A 17,730-nucleotide genomic window follows, 5' to 3' on the forward strand; every position below is an offset into this window, starting at 1 on the left:
CGGTCACCGCCCGAGGTGCCTGACCCCCGGCTCATTCTGTTTGCTTCCTGTTGTGTTTCCCCCGACCCAGCAATCCGCTTTGGACGGATGCCAAGATCCGAGAAAGCAAAACTGAAAGCAGAAATTCTCACATGTGAACATGACGTGGACGACTCTGAGACCGCGGATCTCAAGTCCCTTGCCAAGAGAATTTACGAGGCCTACTTGAAGAACTTTAACATGAACAAGGTCAAGGCCCGAGTCATCCTCGCGGGGAAGGCCAGCAACAACCCAGTAGGTGTCTTTCCGCCGGTCAGGCGTGTCTGAAGGGCTTCATTGGCAGCACGTCAGCTGGAGTCTAGGGCGTGACTGAGGAAATGTGTTCAATGTTGAGAAAATAATATTTATTCCAAGATCAAACGAAAGACAGTGGAAATGGAAACGGTTCATTCTGAGACCAAAACGTAGCTTAACGGCAATTCCTATCTTCTTGCTTGGACCTGCCCCAAAGGTCTTAGCAACCAAGTCATTCTAATGGCTGTGTAATTAATACCCCAAGAGAAAAAAAGCCACGGGTCAATAGTTTACCAAGTACTAGGGTTGTTTCCTAAGTGCATTTTTTTAAATCCCTATTTTAAGGCTGGAAAACAAAACCACTTACGGCCCATTCAAAATGTGCTCTGCATCCTAAACTGGTCCTTGCACTTGGACCTCCCCGTCCCCTCCCTCCCACCCCAGCAGCCCACACACCTGCCTCCTTTTTCTTCAGTGAGAAGGCAGGGCCACGTCACGGCTTGGAAAGGGTCATCTGTTCACAGAAACTTTATTGTCTTTTTGGAAAGTTCTGGACCTTTTCGGGGGCAACTGAGGTTGCCCCCTGTGGTCACCTGCCTGGCCCTACGTCACCCTGCCCCTCCCCGCCCCCCACAGTGAAATAAGTCTTTGTCTCCATTACAGAACGAATCTCAGGGCTACCTTCAAAGAGGGGGACGGCCCTGGGCTGGTGCAGACACTTTGCCGTTTTCCTATGAGCGTGGTGAAACAGGTTTAATTTGTACTGATGAATCGCTTAGAGCAATCCTTATTGGGAATTACTAGCTGGGATTTTTAGTCATAGGAAAATAAAGGGTTTCACAAGCTACTTACTTTCATGAACAAACCAAACCTCTTTTTTACTGAGTCTTTTAATTCTTCGGTGAATTCTCCAATTAAATAGGCTGAGACATTTTAGAAGTTTCCAGCAAACACCCACGCTGGGCAGCCCAGCTCATACCGATTAGACTTTTTGTGGACGGCGAGGGTGAGAGCACGGGTCATCTTTGCACTTTGCGTTTCTGCCCTGGAGATGGTTAGCGTAGCCCAGACTTAGGGTAACCACAACTGCTGTTCCCGATCTTACAGTTCTCCTTGGATTTTAAGACTTTAAAGCAAACTTAAAAGTCATCTTTGCTCTTAACAAAATACCCCTGTTTAGTGTGAATGTGACTCCACGGAGTGTCCTTCTGTGTCTCCCCACAGAGACCCCCAGGGCTGTTAGAATGAGCCCACCCCCCTCCGCCAGAGCGAGGAGGTCAGGACAGTTGAGGCCCCTTCACACACGGTTACTCTCAGACAGGAATCTGCATTTTGGTCCTAAGGAAATAAGTAACAGATTAATAGTCTAGGATGTGGTTCACAATTCTGTTTTCGGGAGAAAGACAGAACTTGGTGCTCTGCTAAGAGTCAGGTGTCCTCTCCTGTCCACAGGCCTCCAGGCCGGGGCACTGCCGGCTCCAGCTGCAGGGCATGGCCGGCTGTTGCGTCACTGGTCATTTGAGACCGATTGCCCCAAGCCAAGGTCGTGTCCCATCCATGTCCTGCACTCAGGATGTTGAAGGTACAGCCTCCTCTTTCTCCCCGCCTGGGCCACTGGCTTCCCAGAGCACGTAGCACGCGGTGCAGGCACCCCCTCCGCTCAGTCTGGCAAAAGGCCGAGCCGGCGAGATGCCCACCAGCAGGCCACACTGCCCGAGTCCCTTCGCAGAGCTCTGGTTTTGTGGCTGCAGTGGCTGTGAGGAGACCATAGCCTGTGTGTATCCCTTCCACGTTTTTGGGAGCAAGCCCATCTGTCGGTAGGTGGGAGATCCGTTAGGGGACCAAGCATCGGCCCAGACACGCTCCCCTCGACCTCAGCCCTCCCCATGGCCCCACAGAGCCTCAGGAAGGCAGCCCACTCTGGGGCCTGCAGCTGCCTTCATTTCTGTTCGGGGGTGGGAAGAGGGAAGATGAATTTGCCAGTAAACAGACGCCATCACGCCATCATCCCAGGAAGACAGGCTGCCGGCGAGCGCAGGTGCCAGCCCCGCAGCTCCGACCAAAACTTGGCCCTCAAGTGTGCAAAGCCTTGATGCGGAAAGACAGAGGCTGGATGGATTTGAATTTTAAAGTGGTCTCTCTGGTTTACTAGAAGTAGGAGCTGCATTTATCTCTGTGGTTGTCTAGTCCTTTGTTCTGTGAAGACCACCTCGCAGCCTTCTGATCAGATAAAGCAAAGCCCCCAGCCGGCGGGACCTGGAGGGAGGACACTGCAGCTGGGGAGGGCGCTGGAGGGGGCCGGTGGGCACCTTGCCCTGGGGAACGGTGGGTTTTAGCCCAGGGCAGGGGTGAGGGGTGGCTGGGGAAAGTCTGTTTCCATCTGGACACTGGGACTGATTTGAGCCCCTGAAATTTCAGGACTGTGGGGCCGCAAATGGTCAGCCCTTAGCGATGGGGCCGGAGCTCCTCTGGGGAACTCGCTGCCTCTTGATTGGACAGGGACGGAAGCAGAGCAGAGAGGAAGGGGGGACAGTCGTCCCCCCTGAGCATGGCTTCCAAAAGAGGTGCTTTTCAACAGCATCTTAAAAAGTTATTATGTTGATCTGTCAGGTTAAGGATGTCGTGGAAAGACTTTGGAAGGAGCAACTTGGAAACGGACTGAGGGGCTGTGATGAAGGCAGTGCCTTTCTTGTGACGTTTGCTGGCCCACAGCCAAGGGCTCGGCCCCCAACATGCGTGTGTACACACACACTCGCTCTTGCTCAGGCTTAGCTGCTTTTGGCTTTAGAAGCTACCTGCACCTTCTTTAAAAGTCTTTACAGTCTTTGTCTTTGGTTATGGAAAATCTTTACTTTCTGAGAATATAATTGAATTTTAGACAAAACCATGAGTCCCTTGTAGCTACTCTGGTAGGCAAGTTGAGATTAAACAGAGTAAAATGTCTCGTTTGGAAAAAAAAATTATGAAGCAAGGACACTAATTTTTGACATGCAGCTGAGCACAGGTTTTAAGATCAGTTCTGAGAGAGGAATCCAACACTGTTCTCGGCATTTCCGAATCTTTGGAATAGGCTGTCCTCCCAGGCAGCACGCTGGAACAGAATTGCTCCTTTTGACAGATGGTCCCTTGTAGCGTATCTTGGAGTTTTGCTGACGGTGTATGGTCAGGTAGTACACCTATGACTTAAGTTATCTTTAGATTAAAACACATGCCTAATATTTTATGCTGCTTCTAGAAATAGCAGTAAAACGTAACCAAGAGCTTATTAAATAATTTTATCCAGAGCAATTCTACCAGTGATTCACATTTAATTTTTCCTAAGAGACGACAGCTGCCAACGTAGAGGAATTCTCGTGGGCAGTATTAGCATCAGTTAACACCGTGGAACACGGCGAGCTCTGGCAAGGACAGCAGCGCCGGCAAGGGGAGCCTTCAGGGCTTGGCTTGGAGTGATCTGGGGAACACTAGGCAGCTTTCTGCCTTACGCTGTTCAAGATCTTTATAGCATGCTTTATTTGTTTGAAATGACTGCCTCTAATGTCAGATATATTCATATTCAGACTTCAGTGTAAAAGGCACATTCCAAAGTTACATACAAGCTGCATGGATTTTTTAAAATAGTCTTACCGAGAATGCTTATCAATCAAGTTTGGCAAATTTTCAAGGGTATTTCATGACACAGTTTCTCTTTAGCTTTAATAAATACGTTTCTTAATGTTAACACTTGTTTTGAGTTCAGATGGTTTTTCATTTTGCTTACTAAATGAGGTCCGCTTTCTAAAATCCAAGTGACACTCTTACAAAATGAAATGGCATGTTTATTACCATGCAAGTCCTCATTTATGAGAGCACAGTCCCCACAAGCTAGTGCGGGGTGGGCTGCGGCCGTGTGGGCAGCTGCGCGATGCCCTGTGCTCGGAAGACCCCGCGCTGGGGCTAATGCGCTGCTGTGGCTGCCTTGACATCCCTAATAGTTTTCTTTTAACAAGGGGCCCCACATGTTCATTTTGCGCTGGCTCCGCAAATCACGTAGCCAGGCCTACACTCACTAGTCCTGTGTGGTGCTCCAAAGCGCTCTGTAGCCAAACACCGCGGGAACCGCTGCGTGAGCTCGCCTCCTTCCAGAAGATTCCCAGTACACGTTGTTATGTTAAAGACTCTGGGAGGACCCAGCTTCACTTACCTATTTCTCCAAAATTTTTTTTACCACAGAAGTCTTTTTTTTTTTTTTTTTTAATTTAACACCTTTATTTCTGCTGAACGTATTATACTTTAGAAAAATCCAGTAATTTGAATAAGGTGAAGGTAGCCTAGTTGCATATTTTCTGGAGCTGAGGGAATACTGCCGTCTACCCTGTAGACATATTTATTGAGTCCGTCTGATAAATGTTAATTACTTAGATCTGAACTTAAACTTTCTGTGAAGAGAAACTATCCCCAAACCTTTCCAGAATAATGGTAATCTGGTCAGTTCTTAAGACCTTTGGAGAGAGACCATTTTAGTCATCTTTAATCAGACAAGATATTTAGAAATTTGGCTTTGAATTTTGTATTGAAAATGCTTTCACTCATTCATGAGTAATTTTTAAAATATCTTGGGCTGGGCGTGGCTCACACCTATCGTCTCAGCATTTTAGGAGGCCAACATGGGAGGATCACTTGAGGCCAGTAAGTAGTTCAAGACCAGCCTGGGCAACATAGCAAGATCCCATCTCTACAAAAAATTTAAAAAAAAAATTAGCCAGGCATGGTGATGCGCACCTGTAGTCCTAGCTACTTAGGAGGCTGAGGTGGGAGGATCGCTTGAGCCCAGGAGTTTGAGGCTGTAGTGAGTTGTCATCATGCCACTGCACTCCAGCCTGGGTGACAGAGTGAGACTCTATCTCTAAAAAATAATATTTTTAAAAAATCCTCTTTTGTCCGATGCAGAGTCAGGCTTTTTTGTCCAGCACTATGTTGCAAGTTCTAGTTCTGTTTAAATGTTTCAGAGACAATCTGTCTGGCTGTTAGCAGCACATCTGCCTCACCCCTTGGGGCCGATCCCGCAGGTGCCCTGAAGAAGGGTCTGGACTAGGATTCCTTGAGGTGCTCCTGTGAGCCCGGGAACGGGGAGCACTTCCTGCCACGGGTCCGGGAGCAGCGTCAGCGGCGAGTTTTGCCCATGGACAGATGCTTCTGCACTCTGGGCTTAGGTGTTCCAGGAGTGGTTGGAAATAATGCCTCCGCCCGCTGCGTTATCGGCCTGTGTGTGCTGTAGACCACGTCATAAATCAGAGATCCCTCGGATACGGTCACTTTCTGCTCTGCACACAGATGTCAGGTTCAGCCGATGGTGGTGTTTGTGCCCATTCTCCTCAGCCCCACCAGAAATACAATCCCTTCTAAGCATGTTGGCTTCAAATAATATGGGCAGCCATCTCTTTTTCCACCACGACCTCTTTAGGAAGTGGAGGGCCCGGGGGTCCAGATGCAAATGGCACGGCAGCACGCAGGGAGCTGCTGTGGGGTTTGGCACGTGTTCCAGAACAGGGAGCGTGGGGTGGAGACTGCGGTCTTGTACTCAGAGAGAAACGGGGCACGCCAGGGCCTTTCCACTTTATCCCTAAAGAGTTTAAATGCTTGTTTGCTTATTTCTACAAATAATGTATTTCATATCCAACTTCCTGAGTTGTGTATATTTACATGCCAGATTTACTCGTTCAACAGTCAGTGTTAAGTAAAGATGCTTACCTCTAAAGTTTATAAATTCGTAAAATTAAGAATTATCGTAATTAAGCCTCTTGCAATAGTATTTAGGAGTTCAGAGAATATTATAAATATTAAAGGTGCTTTGCTAATATTCTCTTGTTAGCTTTATTGCCAAAATCAATACATCAGTTTCTTAGCAATGAAATCACGACCCAATATCAGGCAATAACCTTTATTATCTTACTGATTTATAGTGTTCGTTCGCTATTAATGTCTTATTTTCCCCAACTAGTTCTGAAGTTGTCTAAGGAGGAGGACTGTGTCTCGCGCATATTTTGGATCCGCCGTAGCACCAAGCGTGGTGGTTTGGTTACCGCAGCTACTTGTTAGTTTATTGGTAATTGAACGTATAGCTTGTCACAAATTACCCGACTTAGTTCAGTGTGTCCTTCTTTGCAGCCTTTTGTTATACATGATATGGAGACATTGTGTATGGCCGAGAAGACGCTGGTGGCCAAGCTGGTGGCCAATGGCATCCAGAACAAGGAGGCGGAGGTGCGTATCTTCCACTGCTGCCAGTGCACGTCGGTGGAGACCGTCACGGAGCTCACGGAGTTTGCCAAGGCCATCCCAGGCTTCGCGAACTTGGACCTGAACGACCAGGTGACTTTGCTGAAATATGGGGTTTACGAGGCCATATTTGCAATGCTGTCTTCTGTGATGAACAAAGACGGGATGCTGGTAGCATACGGAAATGGTTTTATAACTCGTGAATTCCTAAAGAGCCTAAGAAAACCATTTTGTGACATCATGGAACCGAAGTTCGATTTCGCCATGAAGTTCAATGCACTGGAACTGGATGACAGTGACATTTCCCTTTTTGTGGCTGCTATAATTTGCTGTGGAGGTGAGTGGCTGATTTAATCTGCTAGAGCCGAGTCTCTTACAGGCTCCTGTCTTGAAGAATTTGACAGTGGTAAACCCAGTACCAGCTTGAGCTGTTCAGGCAGAGTGGACGCTAGCAGGGTGGGGGACATCTGAGCCCCGAGTCGCTACTAAGTAGACTTAAGTGGGGATTATGTCAATGCTGTGTGATACCGTAGCATATAGTATTATTACATATAAATAAATATTTGTATAGTGTGTAAATTATACTTTAATTGTAATATATAAATATACTACTTTTATAGTTATATCTAATATTAAACCGATATAAGATGTTTACAGCTAATATGTTAGATATAATATAAACATTAGATATAATTACAATTGTATTATGATATATAATATATGGCCTAGATATTATAATTATGGTATTCTTATACTATTACTATATAATTGTATTATTATATTATATCCGTGTTACGGACGGTAGTCTCTAAAGTGCCATGCAGACGTTAGTATAATTGCTGTCACTACTGGTAATATTTATGCTATTTCCTAATGGGAAATCTCGGTCCCTAACTGGCAGCGATTGCAGGTGCGCTTCGCCAGGGGACACAGATCCCAGTGGAGAGAAGTCCTGGCCTCTCTCTGCACACTGGCTCTGCAGCCCCCAGACTGCTGGCTCAGTGTCACGTGGCTTTAAAGTGCCCTGTCTCGGGTCTAGGAAGGTCATCCTCCTACTGTAAACTCTGCCAGCTTTCCCCAGCCTGGCGAAGCCATGCTGTCCCCGTGGCCTCCCCACTGTCGGAACTGAGGCTGGCTGCCCCGCCTAGGCTCAGCCCTGGCGGGCAGGTCCCCGCTACCGTCTGGCCGGGCACCAGTCAGAGGAGGAAGTCCTTACCCTCTGGCATAAAGTGTAATATAAAAGGGCAGAGCAGTTACCCAGGACTCGTCCTTTCATATGATCAAGATGTAGCACGTGGGTAGAAAGCAATTTCAGAACTAGGCATATGTAGCATGATCACAGTTTTATAAAACAAATTATAATCCTACATCAGTCCTATATATATGCATATATAAATCTCCAGTAACATATGTGTTAAACCTGTTATGGTAGGGTTAAAATTATGAGGGGGGATTCTTTCTGTCTTTTTAAAATTTTCTGTTTAAAAACTTAATAATTATATTTATTTTACAACCAAAAAAACAATGAAGATAAACAGTCCGCATCATTAGCAACATTTGAAAATCATAGTAAGGATAGTAAGAAATGGGGCTTTAAAGGGAGCGCTGCCGATTGGGTGTGGCCTGGGGCAGTATTTCTGGACTGAGAGTCTGAGACTGTCCCGGGTAGGCTGGTGCCAGCTGCCCCGGGGAGGGCACCCATCCCCCTCCCCTCTGCAGGGTGTCCTCAGCATCCTTTCCAGCCAGGATCCACCCCAACAGCATCCTTTCCAGCCAGGATCCCTTCCCCACCCCAACACCCATTCATTTCTCACCCTGCTTTCTTGTCACCTGAGTCATATGAGAAGGGACCTGTAACAGAGCTATACACCACAAAACCTAAGTCTACCATAATCCCACTCCTTAAATATTGGTGGAAAAGTTGAAGCCGAATATCTAGTTTTGACTCAGGAACAAGAACTTTGTTGCCCATATTATGCAAAATTGGTTGTTGTCATCACCATCAGAATGTACCATAACTCCCAACGTTTTTGGTTCTGTCCCTGACGGGCTGTACTAAGGTAAATCCCCGACGACAGGGCCACGTGGTAAGGTGGAATTCGGGCGCTACTGTGGTCTAAGAGTGTAAATATTTAGGAACGAGCGTTGTCCTGTCTGTCCCTATCTTGCTTAGTGACTTTGGAAAAGTCGATTTCTATCTTCCAGTCCAGTGGACGGTATCTAAAAGCAGCTTGGCTTTTTCTAAGAAAGGACACGTAAAATAGGAATGTTTGGTTCCTCGAGCTGATAACCAGCTATTAGGTGATTGTCACACTCAAACGTCTCTTTCTTCTTTTGAGAATAGATCGCCCTGGCCTTCTAAACGTAGGACACATTGAAAAAATGCAGGAGGGTATTGTGCATGTGCTCAAACTTCACTTGCAGAACAACCATCCGGACGATGTCTTTCTCTTCCCAAAACTTCTTCAAAAGATGGCCGACCTGCGGCAGCTCGTCACGGAGCACGCGCAGCTGGTGCAGGTCATCAAAAAGACGGAGTCGGATGCGGCGCTGCACCCGCTGCTGCAAGAGATCTACAGGGACATGTACTGATTGCTTCTAAATCGACGACAACAACAACTTTTCAAGGAGTTTCAAAGCTGACAGCACTACAGAGGAGAGACGGGAGCAGCATGATTTTGCACAAATATCCACCACTTTAGCCTTAGAGATTGGAAAGTCTAAGCTCTAGGTAACCAGAATATTATTCCATGTCTGTTTTTGTTTTAACCAGTACTTCTAAGAGCGTGCATAGCACTCAAATGCTGGTGCTAGGTGGCTAATACCAGGACTTGGAAAATTAAGGGGAATTACGTTCAATGATCTGATTTTAACTCACCCGATGTTAATTGGTGCACATTTCTTTATATCACATGCGTAATTGACCATTTAATTAACTGGTAACCTCGAAATACGTGGTCTGTCTTCCCTTTTTACTACCCTTTTGACTGTTGTGCTACTTTATAATTTTGAAGACTAATCAGCACTTTTTAACATTTATAATTGTGTAAATCTAGATGTATCCAAAGGTTAGGTATTTTAAAAGCAGCAAAATATTTATTTGGAAGACTTCATTCTGTTTCCTAAATCTGAAGAAAGACAACGTGCTATTTTTTAATCCTAGGATTGAGAGTTTTATAGAACTGTTCGATAAGCTATCAAAATGCAGCTGTTGTTTTGTTTTCAGCTCACTGTTCTCATGGTCGTAACTAATATGTGGAAAAGCCTGTTTCCAGGTTTGTGTAGAAGAGCCCAGAAAACGACATCATGAGACTCCCTGGACTGTTTGAAGCTAGCGTGTGCGGTGAGCAGGAACACGACAAACTCTGCGAGTGTGCCAGCTGCCCGCGCCTTACCCTCTGTTCCTGTGAAATCTCAACCAACTCAATCGGGCCGTTTGTGGGCATGATAGTATTTTTAGGGACAGGTTGACAAATTATTTGTAAATGTTCTTCTGGGCCCCATTTGGCAGCTCCTATGTCTTTTCCTATGTTGCTTTTTGAAATATGATGCTTTATTTTTTTAACTCTTGGTGGTAGCAGATGCTGCCTGGAGCACACAAGCACACGTGACTTTACAGGCTGGGCTGGGAGGGGCTGCTCACCCTGGGGACTGAGGGAGGGGTACCGCGTCCTTTGAGTGGCAGTTTTACGTAGTCTGAGATTTCACAGCAGTTGGTTCTTTTTTTTACAAAGAATTTGATAGTCAAGTCTCTTTGTCCGCCACTGCATATGTAAGGTAGTTTTTCTGACATCTGAAATGTTTGTCTTGGCCTTAAAGATCAACTTCTCCACCTCAGTGCAGCTGGGAAAGCAACGTTGATAGGGTAGTCGGTCCAGAACACATGGGCCTGGGCGTACTTCCTCCTCCTGTCTGTCTCGTGGACTGATCGTCCCTCCAGCCAGAACCAGACTGGACCTGCCAGTGCCGACTGTGACCTCCATGGCGCCACCGCGCACCTTCTGTGTCCTTGAGGCCCCTCCCCTATCTCTAGAAAATTTGGTGCTTCGAGGTTGTTATTTAAAGAGTGATCGGGATTGACGGGGATCCGGTTCCCCAGATCCACACGATGAAAACATGGCAGGAGAAAGGACAATGCAGCTGTGAGACCTCCACCAGGGAAGAAGTGAGAGTCAGGAGTAGGACGTCCTTTTTTAAAAAATTACACATTTAGTGGTGTTTTGGTTTTGTTTTTCTTTAAGTTCCAGTCAAAGGATCTGCTGGCCAGCAAGCAGCAGGCGGCCTGCCCTTGTCTTAGGGGTCAGAGCAAAGGAAAGTATTTCCACACATGACAGCAGTCGAGAGGTGATCCTGACTCGGAAGGAAGCTGGCCCTTGGACCAATGGCACATCCGTTCCGTGTCCTTTCCTGGAGTGAGAACTCCCCGTACCGCCGAGACGCACGTCAGCATCAGCGGCTGGAGTCCGAGGCCAAGTGTGCGCTGCCCCCGCTGACGGCCTCTCGCTCCAGACAAACGCTGCTCCCACACGCGTGGCCCAGGAGCACCAGCCTCAAGGTTTTTAGAAAAGCCATTCATTCTGCTTAAATTTTCATAAAACCCACGTCAAACCGCTCCCTAGTTCCAGCTCTCGGCCGTAACAGGCGAGCGGACCGCCCTGCGTGAGCTTTCCGGATGCTCTGCAGGGTTGGTGAGCGCCGTTCTCTCGGTGCCTAGCAAGACTCTGGTGGTGTCCCCACAAAGCCAGAAGGGAGCCTACAAGTGACTCAGCCTGAAAGTCACTCGCCATTGTCCATTTGTATCCTTAGGAAGGAAAGGCACACGTTCCCATTTCTTTAAATAACAAAGTCACTAATTGCCACTCAGTGCCAGAATGTTTTGGGTCACCTAATCAAAGATTTCTCAGGGTTTCAGTAGTCAAATATAGGCTGATTATGCACCAGTTCAAAATACTGTAGCATTTCAAATAGGAACTGATAAAAGAGCACATGTATTGCTTGCTGGGTTTCCCCAGACTCCAGCAAAATGTCCAATAGAGATATCATAACAGATTCGAGGAGTTTCAGACCCCTGTGTGGGGTCCTCTTCCTCTGGCAGCGAACGCAGGAAATCAACTTAACCCACTCTTCAACAAGTCATTGTTTAAACCTGGTTCTTCATTTTCTCAACTTTTAATAGCAAAAAGTGCCAGACTCCTCAGAGACCACAGAAACAGACAGCCTTGGTCTCACGTGCTGGCTGACCAGAATGAAGGAACGCCTAGGGGCTCATCCAAGACGTGCCCCGTGGCGTGCCAGCCAGCAGCAGGGCCCTGCACCAGAAACGGACCTCTCTGAAATCCGCTGGGAGCCTGGCAGTGCCCCGCCCCTTCTGCATCTGGGCGTTGCCCGCTGGGTGGCTCCATGCTGAGTTCTGCACCACCACACCTGGAGGGCCGGAGGGCCACGCGGGCATGAGACTGTTTGGATGAAGTGCAGAATTGTCAGAGCAAGATGCTTCCAGCTACAGCAGCTAGTGACCATTCCTGCTTCCCACCTCACTCGTCGGTTTCCCCTTGACCTTCCTCCAGCTCTGATGAGTGCAGAGTGGCCCCCGTGTGTAGCTAATGAACGTGCAGAGGGGAGAGAGAAACCCAGTACTCAGGGCACTTGAGCACACCTGCGGGAGCTGTCCCTATTCTGAAGGTTTTTTTCATTTAAGAGCATAGAAGGTACCTTCCTGCTTGTTCTGACACATTTCCTACACTGGCCATTTGAGATCCCAAGGGACATAAACTGCCTCGAGCGTTGTCTGGAGGTTCCGGGGACAGCACAGCATCCCAGAGCTCAGCAGAAGCTCGAGGGAATAGTTGGCGTGTGATGCTAAGTACACCATTAATTTAGCAGCCACTTTCCCCCTAACGTGCTCTGTGCCAGCTACCTCGATGGGCGCTACAAATGGCACTGCTAACTTTAAGGTGCACACACGCTGGGGCCTCACTGGTGTCTCTGTAATCAGACCATTTGTGACTAGGGCTCCTTAAGCACACGCACGCCTGTGGTTGCCTGCACACGGAGAAATAATGGCTTTTGTGACTTTCTAAGAAATCTGGGTTGTTTAAAGATACACACACGCACAAGTTGCTGCCCTAGTTTGGTGCAACTGAGATTGGGCGTTACCCGGGTTTAGGATGGTCCTGGCCTGCAGGCAGCACCCCCACCAGGAGCTCTCCTCTCTTACCTACTCCCGGCAGCCTGGGGAGGGTCCCTTCCTGGGAGTGATCCTGCCAGGTGAGGATGGAGACAGATGCCTCAAAGCAAGCTTAACACGACCATGACTTTCTAAGGTCTGTCTCCTCTTAGCACGCACCTGCACCCCTCTGTGATTCCAAGCACTTCCTGCCTCCAGCTCCCACTGTGACAAAACCACTGTGTGTCAAACCACGGTGACAACAGCCAGCACATTTGATACTTACCAGCCCGATGCATGACAGAGGGAGACTTGGATGCTGACCCAGCAGACACTCTACCTGTCTTTGGAATGTCTCACTGAACTCCAGATAAGCCTGGAGTCATCGTTTCAACCCAGCGGGCCCAGCGTTCCCAGCTGAGACCCATGAGACCACCAGTGTGGCCTTTTGTCGAGAGTTTCCAGGGCCCGGGGAAAGCCAGCGCCTTCAAAGTACCTCTTCAACCTGTGAGGCCTTTCAAAATGCAGATCCCACTAGAATGGGTCAGGTGACACCAGCTCACTGCCTACGCATGCCGTGGTTCCTATGGTCTCTTCCATGCTTCAACCCCCTGAGGGGGCCAGAATGGGAATCAGCCCCCATTCTACAATGGAAACACCAGCCTCGGGATGCAGGACCAAGTCTCTGGGCCCCGGGCACAGAGCACTTTCTGCACCTCCGGCAGCGCCCTGCTCTTCCCTGGCACTTACAGCTGGCAGGTGAGGCCAGATATCTGGCCGAGAGGTGGCACCTCTGCCCAGCTGCCGCTCTGAGGACAGCCAGCCAGTCCTCTGCAGTTAGCACGGTCTGCTTGATGCGGTGTTCCTGAGGGGTTACTCTTTAAAAGACTAAGTTCAGAACAGTGGCATAGATTCAGGAGAGGCAGGGAAACTCTACTGTCCACAGAAGTCACAAATCAAGATCGATGCCACCCACTGAGGGCTTACTGATTATTAAAAAGTGTTCACAGAAGATCTGTTTCAACGCATCCAATGTTGACATCATTGGCATTGCCGAGCGTGGGGAAGTATTTAAAGTGGTCCAGCTTCTCTTAACTTCTCCGAGCTGATTTGTTTGGCTGCACGGGAATTTCTTTCCAACCCAGTCTTTGCAGGGTTTTTCAGCCTGGGGGATTGTGCACCGTCCTAATGGCAGTGGTGATGGAGCTGTCACTGAAGCCCATCTTCAGACGTCCCAGTCTGGAAGCGAAACGTGCACGAGCTCTGCTGCGGAAAGGCGCTCGGCCTGCTCCGCGGTGAGAAGCAGCGGGAGGATTGTGACAAACGCTGGCTGACTTGCCCCAGCCGTGCGGGAGGCAGCGAAGGGACACCTCGCCATGGGATGCGCTGGAGCCACTAAACCACGAAGTGGTCCTCCTCCTCCTCTGAGAGTCCTTCTGTCTAGACAGATCCAAGATTAGGCTCCAAATGTGGAGTCTAGGTTCTTGCTGGGATTTATATGTTTTTAGATGCCATTTGATGAATTCGGGAAAATGGTCATTGACTCCATAGATCAGGGTAAGAATAAAGGCAGGAAATTTGGTAGGACTCAGCATAGGAGATCTATTGTGTTTCTCTGGAAACCACCATACACACTAAAATGTGAAATTGGAAGTTTTGTTTTTTTTAAAAAAAGACAGCGAGCTTCATGCTTTAGTTAAGTAATGTCTCGCTGCTTCCCAGGCTATGGATGTGGAAGGCAGCAGCTTCTTAGACACGAGTGTCACGGGCTGCACGCTCGTCACAAAAGCCACATGTGAGGCCCCTCATTAGGAGGACAGAGCAACAGGCTGGTGCCCAGGGCCGCAGCGCTTTTACCAGCCCTGGGCACCTGAGGACATCGTGCAAATTTGAACAGGGCAGTCAATTTGCTTCTCGGAATTTCAGTTTGAGAGAGACGTGAAAAGTACAGTCAGTTACTTCCCCCCCCAGAGGAGCCCTTTCGAGAGGGAGGGGGGCCGTGGGACATGGTTCGGCTGGGACACACACAGCCACATCTCCTGGAGTCCTGGGCCAAGGACAGACCAAACTGTGTCCACGTGCAATGTCACAGCCTGGCTGAAGCAGTAGCAAGTGCTTCAGTGGCCCCATGGCTGTTAGATGCATTATTTGCAAAAAATAAAAAAGTAAGAAATACTGGTGTTTATAGCATAGAAAATGTGAAAAACTTCCATGTTTTTCTCCAGAGATAGGATCATACCAGCCTCCTCCTCTCTTAACCCTTCTTGCCTCCCAACCCAGCATCAAAAATCCATTCATCTGATGCACTGACGCAGTCTCGCACAAGCCCTGCCCCGGGGATGGTGCTGAGCAGGGCTGGGGGGTAGGGGACAGGCGCCTGGCACCTTTCCCGGCCCCAGGCCGCAGCTCTGCCTCAGGTCAGAGACAGTCCGGCTTCAAGCCATGAAGACAAGTGACTGGCTGATCTTTTCACAGTAAAATCACTCACTTTTGGAAAATTCACTTTTTTAAAGGCACAGTCAGTTCCTTTTTCAGGCCTAAAAAGAAATGTACCTCACAAAAGACGGATACCACTTAGTTCCCTTTGGGTAAGATTTCAGTGTTTGTGTTGAGCATCACTATTTTTTTCTACACTGTGTGGTAAAAAGAACCGTGTTAATAGCTGTATCTTAAATATTGTGATTTGTTTTTTACAAACATTCTAATATGAATATTTTACTAACTTACAATCATTCATCTAATAACAGACATTAGGATTCTTTGGAAATCAGTGTTAATTGACATATACTCTAAAAAGCCTGGCTCTTGAACCTACTGGAAACACAAAGCCGAAATGAAACAAGGGAAGCACACCTGCACACGCACACGCAGACTCAGCTTTCCATCGCTCCTGAGCCGCGCGAACCCCCTCACGTGTAGCCCGTTCCCTCCGCCACACTTTGCATGCAAGGAGCGCCAGGGAACCTGCCTGCCTTCCCGCCCGCCAGCAAGGCCTTCTCAGGCCCCGGTTCGGGCCACTGGTTTCACGCGACAGTGTTTTGCTGAAGACCCTTAACCACTCTGGTTTAGCAACAGCTGTCTGCTCTTCAGGGAATTGCTACCTATGGGTATTACCAAAGAACTTTGGCAATTTGAAACATTCTGATGGAAATAATTTGCACACGCTGGTTCTCTGGCATCCTCCAGATGCTCCAACCTGAAGCATAGAGCAGAACCCACAGACCCCGTGAGTTTCTCATAGGTTGTTTTCAGTATCTTGGCAAAATTTCTTTTCCGTGTGTGCTCGTTAACACCCTCTGGGATCCACGATGCCGCCATGCTGATGCCCCTGGGGAGAGGGAGGACAGGTGGGGAGAAGGGGCGGAAGCGGGCTCCTCGGCACGGGTGCGTTGCTCCTGTCCTTGGGTGGCTTCTGCTCTCAAAGCATTTAGGGGCTTCAGCCCCTTTGTTTTTTATACCAAACAGGAGCAGCTCCAAAGTAGGAATTGTTGAGCAAGCCCTGGCGTCCTCTCTCCAACTTCATTCTTCTCCCCAGGTGGGGAGGGTACCCGGGACCTCAGGAATTAAGGGTGTGCAGAGAAGGGCAAATGGAATTTCTCTAGTCACGTTAACTGATTGTTTCCAGGCAATTAGAAAATGGCTATGAAATAACCTTAATTTTTTATAAAATCTTGTGTCTTCTTCATTTTCCTGCCAGGAGATTGAACTGACCACCTGTATTGATTTATATCCTGAATTAGGGGAACCTGTGTGTCTGCAATGTCCTACTGTAAGACGGATGAATGTGAAGAGTTAATTTCAGGGTACAGTTTTGCCTTAATGGTTTAAAAAAATAAACTATTTTTTAAAATGTTTTGGTGAGTTTTGGGTGGTGCTGTGACATGAACTGTTTGGTTCGAACAAGCCAAATCCCCGCGGTTGCGTCTGCTCTGCCAGGACAGTCCCCGCGCCCCTCGCCTGAGGCTGTCTTCACCCGTAGGGGCCCTTTTGTCCTTCAGTGTACAGGATGGATCTGGGACAGTGTGGCCCCAGAACGCGACACCCTTTCATCTAAAGTAACATGAAACAGGAAGCCTTTAAAAGTGTGGGCACCTTAAAAGAAATCGCAGCACGCGGCGGTCGGCGGAAGCTCTGTACTCACTGCTTCATGGCGGCCAGCTGGCCTTGCAGGCCTTGCGGAGCCAGAGCAGCGCCCGCCTCCGAGAACTCTGCGCAGACAGTCGCGAGCTCACAGAGCTGCCCCACACGCTGCTGCTGTGGAAGGTACGGGGACAGGGGTACCTCGGGGGAGGGGTGCTGTGGGACCTCTGGCAGGCTGCGGGGTCCGGCTTCACCGAGGGCACCGAGGACCGAGTCCCAGGTGGCGCGGGGCAGGCAGGCAGCGTGATGGCCTCGCGGTGCGGTGTGAGCGCAGGACGCCCACGGCAGTCCTGACTTGGGCAGGAGACGGAGAGCAGAACTGGGCCTGAGCTGGAGCCAGAGCCTGAGGGGACTGGAAGGGCTGGAAGCCAGCACTCCGCTGCCGGGAGACCCCACCCCCTGACACCCAGAGAGCCCGGGCAGATGTCGGGTCCCCAAATGTTTCAGTGGAAGGATTACTTTTCAAAACATTAGCTGGTTCTTTGGGATTTTAATTATAAACATATACTGGTCAAGATTAAAAATAACATTTTCTAAGCATTGCACAAGGATGTGAAATAAAAATTCTATTCCCCCTAGACCTGACATCTGGTCTCGAAGGCAGCCAATATCAATGGTTTTCCTCACACAGGGACCATTGCTGCCACCTGGCATGCCCCGGGGCCCCAGCATGCCCTGGCAGCTTCCCCCGCAGGCGCCTGCAGGCAGCCTCTTGGTGAGCTGTCCTGCTGAGAGAGGACTTCCCTCTCAGTCACCTCTGAGCAGCCCTAGGGGAGCCCGGGAGTGCCTGGGCTGGGTGTCAGGGCTGGCGTCTGCCTTTTCGGCTGCCCTCTGGGCACAGCTCCTGTGGCCCTGTTGCTGCTGCAAGCTGTACCCCGGCTCCCTTGGGCCAC

General features: G+C 48.9%; 1 protein-coding gene across 4 annotated transcripts in view; it reads left to right on the plus strand.

Moving 5' to 3' along the window:
* Nucleotides 1-13,866, plus strand: part of PPARA (peroxisome proliferator activated receptor alpha) — a 55,092-nt gene extending 41,226 nt beyond the window's left edge. For 3 of the 4 annotated variants that reach the window (XM_069491104.1, XM_069491102.1, XM_069491103.1), the window contains exons 6-8: nucleotides 71-273; nucleotides 6,421-6,868; nucleotides 8,876-9,195. In XM_069491104.1, coding sequence (XP_069347205.1) covers nucleotides 71-273; nucleotides 6,421-6,868; nucleotides 8,876-9,123 — 899 coding nt within the window. In that variant the 3' untranslated portion in view covers nucleotides 9,124-9,195. Of the gene's footprint in view, nucleotides 1-70; nucleotides 274-6,420; nucleotides 6,869-8,875 lie in introns of all 4 variants that reach the window. The other variant, XM_069491105.1, reaches the window with a different exon arrangement.
* Nucleotides 13,867-17,730: the final 3,864 nt, after the last annotated feature.

Source organism: Eulemur rufifrons, chromosome 16 (assembly GCF_041146395.1).
Source record: "Eulemur rufifrons isolate Redbay chromosome 16, OSU_ERuf_1, whole genome shotgun sequence".
Classification (NCBI taxonomy): domain Eukaryota; kingdom Metazoa; phylum Chordata; class Mammalia; order Primates; family Lemuridae; genus Eulemur; species Eulemur rufifrons.